The 12943-nt window shown below is 43.9% G+C and overlaps 1 protein-coding gene across 19 annotated transcripts in view; it reads right to left on the bottom strand.

Moving 5' to 3' along the window:
• Window positions 1-257: 257 nt before the first annotated feature.
• Window positions 258-12943, bottom strand: part of DCAF8 (DDB1 and CUL4 associated factor 8) — a 42719-nt gene continuing 30033 nt past the window's right edge. For 9 of the 19 annotated variants that reach the window (XM_081487994.1, XM_081487996.1, XM_081487991.1 and 6 more), the window contains 7 exons: window positions 9629-9701; window positions 9077-9134; window positions 8457-8564; window positions 6976-7106; window positions 3379-3498; window positions 2854-2970; window positions 258-2231 (listed from right to left, as the gene is read on the bottom strand). In XM_081487994.1, the coding sequence (XP_081344120.1) occupies window positions 2115-2231; window positions 2854-2970; window positions 3379-3498; window positions 6976-7106; window positions 8457-8564; window positions 9077-9134; window positions 9629-9701 (724 nt within the window). In that variant the 3' untranslated portion in view covers window positions 258-2114. Of the gene's footprint in view, window positions 2232-2853; window positions 2971-3378; window positions 3499-5040; window positions 7143-8432; window positions 8565-9076; window positions 9135-9628; window positions 9702-12943 lie in introns of all 19 variants that reach the window. The other 10 variants (XR_014053106.1, XR_014053108.1, XR_014053103.1 and 7 more) reach the window with 3 other exon arrangements.

Here is a 12943-nt window from a genome sequence, read left to right as displayed (position 1 = left end):
AACTGCAGCCTGGAACAAAGGTCAGGAAAATACCCCTAAGTAGTATCTCTCCCTTCCCTCATCTTCTAAGTATCACTGAACTGTGAGGCCTATTCCATTTATACAGTCTCCAACTGGAGCCCAACTGCTGGAAACACAGATATACCAAGCTGGACTTCCTAAAATTGTAATAAAACTAAGGTCAGGCATCATACTGAAAGGAGCAAAAAATAGCCCATCACAAGTGAATGGCTCACATATCACACACAGAGCAGCAGTCAGGAAAAACAAAAAAAAGCTTTACTGAGAGAAAATACACAACAAATTCCAGAGCGCATGGTTTCAGCCCACTCCATCACCCTACCAGCAATAAGAACACAGACCACTCACAGTCACCACACATTCCCTACCTCTGGAAGGAAGTGCAGCAGCTAACATCTGGTCTGAGAGCTGCTAGGAAAAGGGACAGGAGGAAGGAGTATCTGGGAATTCCAATCCTTTCACTCTTCCCTTCCTTCCTGGCCTGTTCTAGTGGAATCTGACTGTCCCAGGATGCAGAATTCCTAGCTGGGGACAAAGAAATAGCAGCAAAAGCATTTAAGGGCAAGAATTCAACTGGGACTTTCCTATTTATTGACCACTGACAATAGGTGTCTGAGTCCCAGCCACCTTAATCAATCCTTAGATTAACGACTTGTCCTTCAATCCCAAGATATGGAAAGGTGGACAAGGTAGAAAGTCAAACCCAGGAGGTCTTTCCCTATATTCTTCCATTAGGAAGGGAGCTGGTGTGAAGCTGGATAGCTTAAAGAATCAAGCAGATAAAAGTTAGAGTGAGTGTGTCTTTAATCACACACTGTACTAGGAGAAATGGTCTGCAGTGGCAGGACCCTTCCTGAAGTCATAGTTCAGTCAAGTTTTTAAGATAAGCCAGTCTCTGCCTAGAAGAGCCATCCTAGGAACCCTTACAAGACCTAAGGAGAGGTAGGATATCTGGGCAAAAAGCTGAAAGGGGTTTCTCAACCCTGAAACCATGGTGGGAAAGCACGGAAGGGCAGAATTCAGGATCCTTCCATTCCTGAGCCTCCTAAAACCTACAGAGTTAAGCCCCAATCTCCAATGGCCATGCACAGAGGGTAGGCTGACCCCAGGTGACACCTCCTCCACATCATTACTCTCACTCACTCTCTCCTGTAAGTCCCTTTATTGCAGTCATAGAGAATATATAGGTATTTAAACTTTGACAATAATTTTAACGTGATACATCCAATTTTGAGTTGCTTTTTAATATATTTATAGATATAAAATTAGGCCTCTAACAGTGATAGGGACAGGGAGATTGCTGCCACCAAACAACTTTTTTTTAAAGTAAGAGAAGAGGTAACATCCTTCCTATGCTCCCACTTCTGCCCCTCCTCCCACCTCCCCCCAACCTCCCTCACCAGACCTACTGAGGGGATGACGGGATAAAGAAAGTGAAGGATACATAATCAAGTGCAAAACACTGTGATAAGTTCAGAGAATGAATGGGGTGGAAAGGAAAGTAAAGAGTGTAGGACGGTTAGGGACTCTTATTAAAAAGACTTCCCAGAAAAACAGGATCCTGGGATGGGGTTGCTTGGGGGGGGGTTAGGCGGAGAAAAAACAATGCAACTGTCATAGACTTTTAAAAAATAAAGAAAATAAAGTCAAAAACCTAAACCAAAGAGAGTGTGGCATTTCTACCACCCCCAGTCTGGCCCCTTGGTACTGAACAGCCAGTTATCCCCCCACCCGCCACCCAAGAAACAAGGGAGACCAAAGAAAAGGAAACCCCATTCCCTACCCCAAACCAGTTAACAAAATAGGCTCTCCCTTCCCCCCCAAAAAGGGTTTGGGGAGAAGCCATTTCTGCTGAGTCCTATGCACCTCTCCATGGAACCCCATTCCAGGGCTCAACTCCCACTCCTAGATACTCTCTGTAGGTTTGCTCCCCTCTGGCTTGTCCTCCTGGGAGGTCTTTTTTTTTTTTTTTAAATCTAAAGCAAAAAAGTCCAAAGTGCGTTTCTGCTGAATGTTAGGGCCTGGCACAGGAAAGGGCTGCCCAGGCAGGATCGGGTTGGCAGCCCCAGCCCACCCCTCCTGGGTATGAGGCCTCAGGATGGCATGCACTGCACCCGGTCAGGACCCTCCTCCTCGTCCGAAGTGTCTGAGGAGCTGGGAGACTCATCAGAGTCGGCGTCTGTGGCCCCAACCCCAGGTTCTCGCCAGCGCTGTAGGATGGGAAAGGCTTATTAGTAATTTCCTTGGAACAAGGTCAAGCCTGTTAGGTCTTAGCTACAATTTATATGCTCTAGGTCAGGGGTCAGCAGAATTTTTCTTAAAGGGCCAGATGGTAAATATTTTAGACTCACAGGCCATGTCTCTGTCACAACTATTCAACTCTGCTTTCATGTTGTAGCATGAAAGCAGCCAGACAATACATAAATGAATGGGTGTGGCTATAGTCTAATGATACTTTATTTACAAAAAGCAGGCACTTGCCAAAACTGCCAGTTTGCTAAACCCTACCCTAGGGTCTCTTCTGGCATGAGAGAAACAGAAGACAGTCTGAGATTTATTATTTCTTCTCAACTCCTTCCCCACCCTCATGTGTTTGCCTTTTTGAAGACAGTCTGGTTGCATGCATGGTGATGGAGAACACAAAGCAGACACCATCTATTTCCACTAGTGGCTTGTCCAACGCTACATGAAGGCTCTGATGGGGATGGGGAATAATGAATAGGAAACCCAACCAACTTCATTTGATTCCTCCTAAAGCAATGAGGAAGTATGCACTGGAATGTTTTACCATCTTGAGAGGGTCACTGCCCTTGGGAGCTCACTCCAACTTACCCGGTGATGGCGTCTCTGTCTCAGGTGATGCATGAGGAACCAGAGCATGTGGCTATCAAATAGGTCAGTGTGGTGCAAGCTATCTTCATCCCGTTCCCGCTTGTTCTTCTTAATCACCTGGAACCGAAGAGGGTGAGGGGATTGGGCAATGAATATAAACCCTAGACTTGATCAGAAAAGGCTGGTGTTCTAGCCCAGTAAAATCTTCCCTTAGAAACTATTAAGCCGGAGTGAGCTAGATTAGATTAAGAAAGGTTGCTCCAGGTTCATCCATTGAGAAGGTGGATGATTCTTCCTAAAGATGTCCCTATCCCCACTCTACCATTAACTAGAGGCACTTCAAAGCTGTGCCATGGACCCCTGGACTGGGACTATTTGTAGAAAGGCAATGACAGGAATGTGGGGGATGGTGTTAGAGCAGCGCCTTTAAAAAACTGTACAGCAAGTTATTCCTTCCTATAACAATGAAAACTCCTAACAGTAAGTGAATAAGCAGAAAGAAGAAATCTTTAGTCAGTTACTTACATCCTTTAACCCTGTAAGTTCAGTGGAAGTTTCAGCTGTGGGCGCCCAGATTTTGACATCATGGTCTAGGCCACTGGTTGCCAGCACAGGCAGGTGAGGGTGGGGCTCAAGACAGTTTACCTGGTCAGGAGAAGAGGAAAACATAGGCTTAGGGGTATGTGGGAATACAGTCTAAAAATCACTACTCATTTTGCACCAATAACTGTCCTTGATAAAAGTTAAGGTAGCTGCTGGGAGGACATGCCCACCCATCATGAGCCTAGGCCAAAGGGCCCTGGACACAGACTGGGTGTAAGATCAGGCCTATCTCTCATTTCTTATGTTTAGGTAGGGGTGGCCTCTTCCCCAGACATAGCTCTAGGGGTGGGCGGGTGACTGGCCAAGCATACGCTGCCTTCACAAAAAAGCAATGAGGTCCAGATGACCTCATTCTCTCCAGATTCCAAAGCTCCAACTCGCCCAAGGCTGGAAAAACACATCTCGGTGGCTTTTACCAAGTGGCAAATAAGTTTTTTAAAATGAAAAAAACAGCAGCAGCCGCTGAGCCCCCAGAGAAGGCTCAGAGAACAATTACATTCACTTGGCACTGTTTTCTAGGACTGGAAGGAGGCATGGGCTGGGAAGAGGCTGAGCCTGAACACTGGTGGGGTAGTGGAGACACATGTCTGCTTGAGACCCCTGCACACCCCAGGAGACAGCCCTCTGCTGCCTGCCATGAAAGCCTAACAGGCTCAGCTACAGGACAGCACAGGACAGCAAGGCAGTTTCCTGGGGCACCGACTGCCTCAAGCTCAGCCACCCTCTGGATATATTCACTGAGCAGGAGGAAGGAATTTCAGAAGCTGAGACGAAGGCCTGGCTTAGGCAGCCTCCTATCCAAAGGCACCCATGCCCCCTGCTGTCTGACTTGGAAACATCAGCTTTCCTTGGCAGAGTAGGGTAGCTACCATCCCCACTGGAAGAGCTGGTCCCAGTCTAGTTGCTAAAGAATTTTTGGGCTTTTAGTCAGACGAGGAATAGACAGCAAAAGCATCCAGAAGGAAGAAAGTGTGGTCACGTCCACTCCTCACCTCACCCCACCCCACCCTGTCTTGCAGCTGCCATACAGTCCAAGAAAATAACCCTTGGCAAACAGCCTCTTAGTTCTCTATGGACCAACCTCTGCCTCGCCTGCACATTCAGAGAGCGGCTGATGGGAAGCCAAGGTCAGCGTGCAAAATTGACATACAGATTTCTAATATTTGTCTTCCATTTTATAAGTAAACAAATTCTCAGAACAGACTTGACGCTAAGTCTGAGTGTAACAGTAAAGCAGAAACCGCATTTCCCTTTCTCCTTTTATTCCACATAGCAGCTCATTGCAAAGTTTATATCTGAGCTCCTTTAGGAAGTGTGGAAGAAGCTCCACCACCTGGAGCAGAGAAGGCACTAAATAGAAAAACTCTATTGCCAGAAATATTATCAAGATATGTGACAACACATACAAACTTGAACTCATTCATCCATCTCTAGATAAGCCCTTGCTACTCTTCTAAAACTCTGACCTAGCTTTGCTTGACAAGTCAGTAAAATAAAAAAGCACAAGAGAGAAATTCCTTGGAACTTGAGACTTATGGACAAAGTCAGTGACAAGAGAACAAGACAGTAAGTTACATATAGTACCTGAGTTGGAGCTTGCAGAGGGAGCCGACAGAGAGCTTCTGGGCCAGAAGACCTGGTTGTTTCACCTGACCTATCTGAAGGTCAGGGCTTATCCTGTCAATAATGCCTGAGCAGAGAAAAGAGCTCTGGCCTTAGATGACTGAGTTAGGGGATGCAGAGGATGGGATAAAGGAGCAAAGTGCTTTTGGGAAACTAAGGATTGTCCTATGACAACCTTTGGCCCTGAATGGATACAATAAAAGGCCTCGATTTTGAGCCAAATACAGAATCAAGAGACTTGGGTGAGAATTTCAAAGACCCCTATCTACTTTATGATATACTCTGCAGTCAGGCTGGCGTTGGGACCTCACTGCTGGGAGGTCAGCACAAAAAGTCAGAAGGAGCCACGTGAGGACCACACGGACTATTCAGCTTACACAGAGCAAGAAAAAAGCAGGAATCTCACTGCAGGGTGCAGGCTTTATACCTCCTGTTCTAGTACTTCACTCTTATGACTACTAAAACTCAGGCCTGGGGCCCACCCATCCAAAGCAAATGCCCTCCCCATCTGAGCACCTGGATTAATCATCAAACCCTGACATTGGCTGAGTTGACAAGAGATTGGCCTGTGGAGTGATCTGGATAAAAGACAAGTACTGGCCTGTGGGGAGGGCATTTAGCCCTGTATTTCTCTAGAACAGAATGCAAGACAATAGTTCATGATCAAGAAAAGATTCAGTGGCTTCTTTTGACTTCCTTATGGCTACATGCCTACTACAAAATTCTCATTAAGACTCCAGTGTTTTGGGTTTGTTCACTACACATGGTAGAAGAGGACCTATGAAAGAGCAGGAAATGAAGCAGGCAACAGTGATACATACCTTTAAGTTCTAGACTCTTCTCTACTTATATTCAAGCCATAAAAGCCCTGGATCTATACTGGTTCCAGGTCCCCCACATTTAGCGGAAACCAGAAAAGTCTGAAATAGCCTTGCACCAGGATAAGAGAAGACACACAAGAAGAAATGGGAACCCAACTGAAACCAACCATTCTAAATTTTAATACCACTCTCAATAAACCTCATCAAGAGATGGCTGGGTTCTCTTGTACCTCCTCAGCCATTCCTGAGATGCTCTTAACCAGACTATCTTGGGTAGTCAGGACAATGCAGCTGCCCCAACAGCCTCTTTCTTATTGTCTGCAGTCTGAAAACCTTATAATAGAAAGCTACTGAATCCTTCCTGACTCTAGGTCTCAAAGGAGGAAAAAAAAATTATGGTTAGCTAGATACATCTTAGGAGCTGACCACCTTTCACTCCCTAACTCAAGATCCTCAGGCTTCCTTTTTTGTCTTATCTCTATGGAGGTTGTCTGTAGAACTCAAAGGACAGGCAGATATGATATGATAATAGGCTGTATAGCAGCCAAAAAAAAATGGTGGTCGGGCCGGGGGGGCATATTTTCTCTCTCCCTATATATATCATGTGTGTTCGTATCAGTGTATAGACTATACCCTGATTTTCTCAACTGTCAGAAAAAAAAAAATACTCCTCCTAGCTTGTATCTGCTAATCCAGGATCTCATCAAGATTACTACTAAGCTACTTACTACACTGTGTAGGATGGTGTGCCCTGAACTCTAATGCTTTTGTTCTGGGAAAAGTCCACACCTAAAGATACCTCAATAGGGCCAGAGATTCTTCCCTAAAATCCCTCTCTCTTAATAAATCGTGCTATAGAGTTACAGAAGACAGGAAAAGGAAGAAAACAATTTCATTAAAACCTCAGCATCCCCATCCCACCGTATAAAAAGACTGTACTGTCTTTTTATTTAACTGGCTAGACCTCTAAGACATGGTATTATGTTGTCAAAGTAAGAATTCAGTGGCCCTTCTAAAACCTACCTTAATGACTGGAGAGAGTAGGGAGTCAGCCAGCCCAGCAAACCATACTCACCACGCCTCCCTTGTCCCCCTCCATGAACTGAATGATCTGGCAGGATGATTTCTCCCAGAGGAAGATGTGCCCACAGTCACTACCGCTCACCACAAACTCACTCTTGGGGCCATAGAAATTGACGCCTTTTACTGTAATGATAAATGAAGGAATAAACCGCATGAGAGCTGGCATCAGGCCTAAATATTTACCTCACAGGAAATTTCTTCACAAATCTAAATCAGCTAAGAGCCAAGAATTTCTTTCACTTTCACAAAACAAATCAAGGGATTATGCATGTAAAATAGATAGAATAAAAATCACACCAAGTTCCAGAGACTATTCATAGTCTCCCAAAGAGGTCCACGGAGCTGAGTGGTTTACAGTCCTCAGCAACAGCCTCTATGGAGCAGCCACCAGCCTTACCAATGCCTCACCTGTCCCAACCTGAGTGGCCTCAGCTTGCCCACTCTAAAGCAGCACTGTCCTATGCCCTACGACTATCCTTGGGATCTGTGATTCACTGGGACCCTGTCCATGCTTCCTGGGTCATTAGGTGACCTAAGACTGTTGGAAGTTTATGCTACAACTGCCTAAAGCACCTGAGGTGGGCTTGCTACCAAGACTGAACAACAGGACTCCACCCTCTGAAATTTCTAAGAGGATCCAGGAGTCCCAACTTCTATATCTAGTTCCATATCAATCATAAAACTGGAACACTTCCTTCTGTATGCCCATGGACCAAGATTAAATATAGCATTTCCCCTCTCTTCTCACAATTCAAGAGAAAAAGGAAAACTAACTGCTCTCTCCCAGTCAACATTATAACAGACATCTGTTATGAGCACTAATAACCACCAAGAGCAGTGATTCCAACTTGTCTGTACAAGAATCAAACAGGTAGCTTTTTAAAACTCCTAATCAAGTTGTACCCTATTCCAATTAAGTCAGAATGGACGGGTATGGGAGCCTGCTTCAGGTGACTTCATCGTATAGCAAAGTTTGGGAACCACAGACAGAACAAAAAAGGCCAATCATCACTGCAAACTTGGGTGAGGCGCTATCACCATTCCTCTTCTTCTACCTCATGCAAAAGAATTATTTCTTCCTCTTCCTTAAAAGTACAAGCTCGCCCCCCTATTTTAGGCAATTATAGTCTTAGTACCACTAAGGAGGGCTCTCCCAAATTCCCTATCAAGTCTTTTAATCCTGAAATTACCTGAAATCATAAGTTTTCTTATATATATATATATTTTTATATAGTCAGTCTAGTTTCCTTACACCCAGACCAAGTAACATCACCGTCGTGGTGAGAAATGTTCCTGAGCCCGCTCTCCTCTAGCACAGGAGGGCCTATGAAAACTCCAGCCCAATTAGGCTTGTCCCTTGGTGATGGGTAGCCTACTCCTGTAGGTAATTCTTATTTGCACAACCTAAATGAGATACTGTGGTTCTTCAAATCAACAGGCTTGGGGTACAGAAACCTAGAAAGACAGCCTCACCTGTGGCATTATTTCTGTGGCCCTTATATCTCTTAATATACTGGGCCCCATCACTGTGAGAGGAGTTGAAGAGGTAAATGTCTTCATCATTGTAACTGGCCAGGAGCTCTGCCAAGAACAAGCACACAGCAGTGAAGGCAAAGGCTGAAAAAAGCTAGGACTAGGAGTTGGGGGTTGGGGTGGGGCTTCTTGCCAGTAGTGCCCCCTCCTAACACCCAGGTATAGCACCCATCTTACTCAGTTGGAACAGCAAGCAATTCAGGTGTCTAGGGTAGACTAGGAACACGCTGCCAACTCAGGGGAAGCAGAATGCTCAGGAAGATCATACCCATTAATTCAGGAATGAGTCAAAGGCGTTAAGAACCTGCTCAAGCAGGTAGCCTGGACTTTAGGACAGGCCCTGCCAAATATCACCTGTGGCATTCTGCGAGTGCCTGGCATCTCCAAGGGTCATCTGCTGTATCCGCCCACTGTGTGCTCACCATCAGCAACTACTCCCCACTGCTCCACTTGGAGCTATAGCACAGTGGTGAGCACTGGAGGGCACACGCCTCACTGGCTCAGCAGCTCCCTAGACAGAGGGGGCATGCCAGCCTCGGAGCTGGGCCCTGCTCACGTACCTGTGCCGTCGTGGCTGTACACAAGACAGGTGATGTTTGCTTTGGACTCACTGTTCACCTGCAATAAGGAGCAGATACTGACTGATGCCCCACCCCCCCATTTATTATACCACCTTCAGGAAATAGGTTTTCCTTCAAACTCCCCTATATCTTCTCCCAGAGACTGAGAGAGAGAGCGAGAGACAGAGAGAGGCAGAGAGACAGATAGACAGGAGTACAACTGATGAAACTTGACCAAATTGGGGGGAGAGGGCTTTCTACTGGTTTTCTTCTGTGTTAGCCATTTCATATGCACATTATTATCTCGTTGGCTTTACCATCGTGGTACAAGGCAGTTATTAATATCTGTTTTTGTTGATAAGAAAATTGAGGCTAAAGGAGGTAAGGTGACTGCCCAAGATCACAAAACTGCTAAATGGTAGAGCCAGGATTCAAATCCAGGTGTCTTTTGACTCCAAAGTCCAAGCTCTTCCCACTATGTCAACAAGTCTGGTGGCAGGCTTGGGGTTGAGTCAGGGAAGCCTGGAGCCACTGGCCCTTCATGAATCTTACCAGGTGATGAGGGCAGAATTTCTTGAGTACTCCATTGTTTTCATTCTCATCAATCTTCCTCTGGTCATAAATCCTAAATAAAAAGCAATGAAAATGTCAAAACTTACACATAACCCTTGAAGAGCTGAAATTCAATGTAGTGACTAGACCAGCAGTCAGCTGGATGTCAGAACAGATAAAAGACATTCCCCAATTCAGCTTTTGGCTCAGGCTTTTCCTCAAAAATCTTCTCCTACCCCTCTTCCAAACCAAAACTCTTTTATCCAGGTACTTCTCATTTCAAGTAGTAATCCTAAATTACATTATTTTGAAGTGGCATATCTCTTCTCTCAGCTTTTATATCACTTACTATTTATCTACACTGAAATAACATTATAGATCCTTTTCTATGTATGATGCCTCCCCAATATGGTTTATTACTCATGGGCAGAGACCAGGCTTTTTTAAGTCAGGGAGTCCTCAATTCCTTCCTGAAATTTTATTTGGCTTGTTCTCCCCACAACTATTACAAGCTACCACCTATATCTCAAGACTCCCTCTATTCTTCCATCTTTCCCATCAAGCACCAAACTACCCTCACCTTCCCTCACCTTCCCAATCCAAACTTTAATCATTTGTGCAACCATTTATGACACAAAGATTAGGTGCCAAGTATCACATCAGGTGCTAGAAATACAGTGAGGAACAAGCCAGATCTATTCACAGTCCTTGCACATCAGTATCCTCCAATCTCAAAGAGTCTCATCCCTCCAAGGACCTTGTTTGCTTGATTAGCCCTCTTCCTCACCACTGTCTGCCCATTTCCTAAAAATCCTTCCACTGACCTTTTCTACTCTTGTTTTTTCTGTCCCCCCACCTCCCCACCACACCTTCAGTTAAATTACGGAAAAGAGCAATCTGCATTTAACATTTTCACTCCCTCACCTCCTATTCATTTCTCGATCCATTCTAATCTAGCTTTGGCTTTCAATTCACTACTGAAACTTCTCTGGCTAAAGTCATCAGTAACCTAACCACCAATGCTAACAAGGTATTTTTTTAGGTCTTTCTCTCATCTTGACATTGTTCATTACTTCTTCCCTGAAACACTTTCCTTCCTTGATATCCACCCACAAGCACATGGACTTGTGCTTCTTTGTTCATCCCTTAAATGCTAATGTTGCTCAAAGGTCTAGTCTTAAGTTCTCCTCTGACTCTATAGAAGGAAATTTTAAAACCTAGAGTTCAAGTATATGTGAATGCCCAGAAACTGTGCTTACATGTATTTTTCCAAGGAGAAGGGATCATATTCTCATACTCTCAAAGAGGCCAGAGACTCAAAAGGGAGGAAGAACTCTGCACTATACTTTCTTCTGGTGATCAAATTCCATTACCAACATTTTAACTACCACCTATATGTAGATACATGTCTCTTAGATCTGTGTCTCCAGCCTACACTTGTTCTGAGTGAGCTCTACATTTATAGCCACATGCCAAATGAATGTTGTAATGGAATGCCCAAAAGTAAAATCATTCTCCTTAAATTAAGATCATTCAAGATCTACCCTTTCCCACAAATCTTTGTTAATGGCACCATCCTAAATTCAGGTGGCCAAATCAGAAATCAGGTCCTTTCTCTCCTGTATTTCTTTCCTGTCAACAATTTGACTTCCTGGGTGTATTTCTTCACTATATCTGCTTTCTCTACTCTCATTCATTTTTTGCCTACATTATTTGTAGTAACCTTCTAACTGATTTCCTTGCTCATACTGTCACCAGAATTACGTCTAACATGAAAAATTTAATGTAAATTCCATAGTTAAATTTCTTCAGTGATTTTGTACTTTCTAGTAAACAAGGTTCAAACTACTGAATATGGCTGCCTACCACTTCCCAAAGATCCTATACATTACATACACACACACACAGCTATGTTTCCTTGAATATACCATGTCTCATCTTGTTATCCTAATACAATTGTTCCCTCTACCTGAAATATTTCCCATTTGTCTTTAATTTTCTTTTGTGAGAAAGAACAGCATAGTTAATGGTTTCCACCATACTGAAGGAGTCTGAACTGAGTTCAGATACTATGCTACTTACTAGATGAGTAATATTGGGTAAGTTACTTAATATTTTTAATCCTTATATATCTGTTTCTCCAGAATCCTCCTTGAAGGCAGAAACTACAACTAGTCAACTGTGTATCTAGCACACAGCAAATGCTCAGTAAATGCTAGGTGAATAAACAAACCAATTAATGTATGTTTGTATTCTCCACAATTCATTAACAAATATCCTGCATAAACAGACTATCCAGCAAATGTTCTCTAAATGAACCAATAAAAAAAGAAGACAGATAGGAGACTGTCGTACTACCAATTACTACTTTTCAGCAAATATAGCTGGTAACAATCAGATTTGTTTCCCCTCTAAATTGGAAGTGGTCAAACAGGAGATGGCAAGAGTGAACGTCGACATTCTAGGAATCAGCGAACTAAGATGGACTGGAATGGGTGAATTTAACTCAGATGACCATTATATCTACTACTGTGGGCAAGAATCCCTTAGAAGAAATGGAGTAGCCATCATGGTCAACAAAAGAGTCCAAAATGCAGTACTTGGATGCAATCTTAAAAACGACAGAATGATCTCTGTTCGTTTCCAAGGCAAACCATTCAATATCACGGTGATCCAAGTCTATGCCCTGACCAGTAATGCCGAGGAAGCTGAAGTTGAACGGTTCTATGAAGACCTACAAGACCTTCTAGAACTAACACCCAAAAAAGATGTCCTTTTCATTATAGGAGACTGGAATGCAAAAGTAGGAAGTCAAGAAACACCTGGCGTAACAAGCAAGTTTGGCCTTGGAGTACAGAATGAAGCAGGGCAAAGGCTAATAGAGTTTTGCCAAGAGAACGCACTGGTCATAGCAAACACCCTCTTCCAACAACACAAGAGAAGACTCTACACGTGGACATCACCAGATGGTCAACACCGAAATCAGACTGATTATATTCTTTGCAGCCAAAGATGGAGAAGCTCTATACAGTCAGCAAAAACAAGACCGGGAGCAGACTGTGGCTCAGATCATGAACTGCTTATTGCCAAATTCAGACTTAAATTGAAGAAAGTAGGGAAAACCACTAGTCCATTCAGGTATGACCTAGATCAAACCCCTTATGATTATACAGTGGAAGTGAGAAATAGATTTAAGGACTAGACCTGATAGACAGAGTGCCTGATGAACTATGGACAGAGGTTCGTGACATTGTACAGGAGACAGGGATCAAGAAAATCCCCATGGAAAAGAAATGCAAAAAAGCAAAATGGCTG

This window comes from Giraffa tippelskirchi, chromosome 5 (assembly GCF_054371585.1).
Source record: "Giraffa tippelskirchi isolate mGirTip1 chromosome 5, T2T-mGirTip1v1.2.pri, whole genome shotgun sequence".
In the NCBI taxonomy this organism is placed as follows: domain Eukaryota; kingdom Metazoa; phylum Chordata; class Mammalia; order Artiodactyla; family Giraffidae; genus Giraffa; species Giraffa tippelskirchi.
This window is presented reverse-complemented; position numbering and strand designations above follow the sequence as displayed.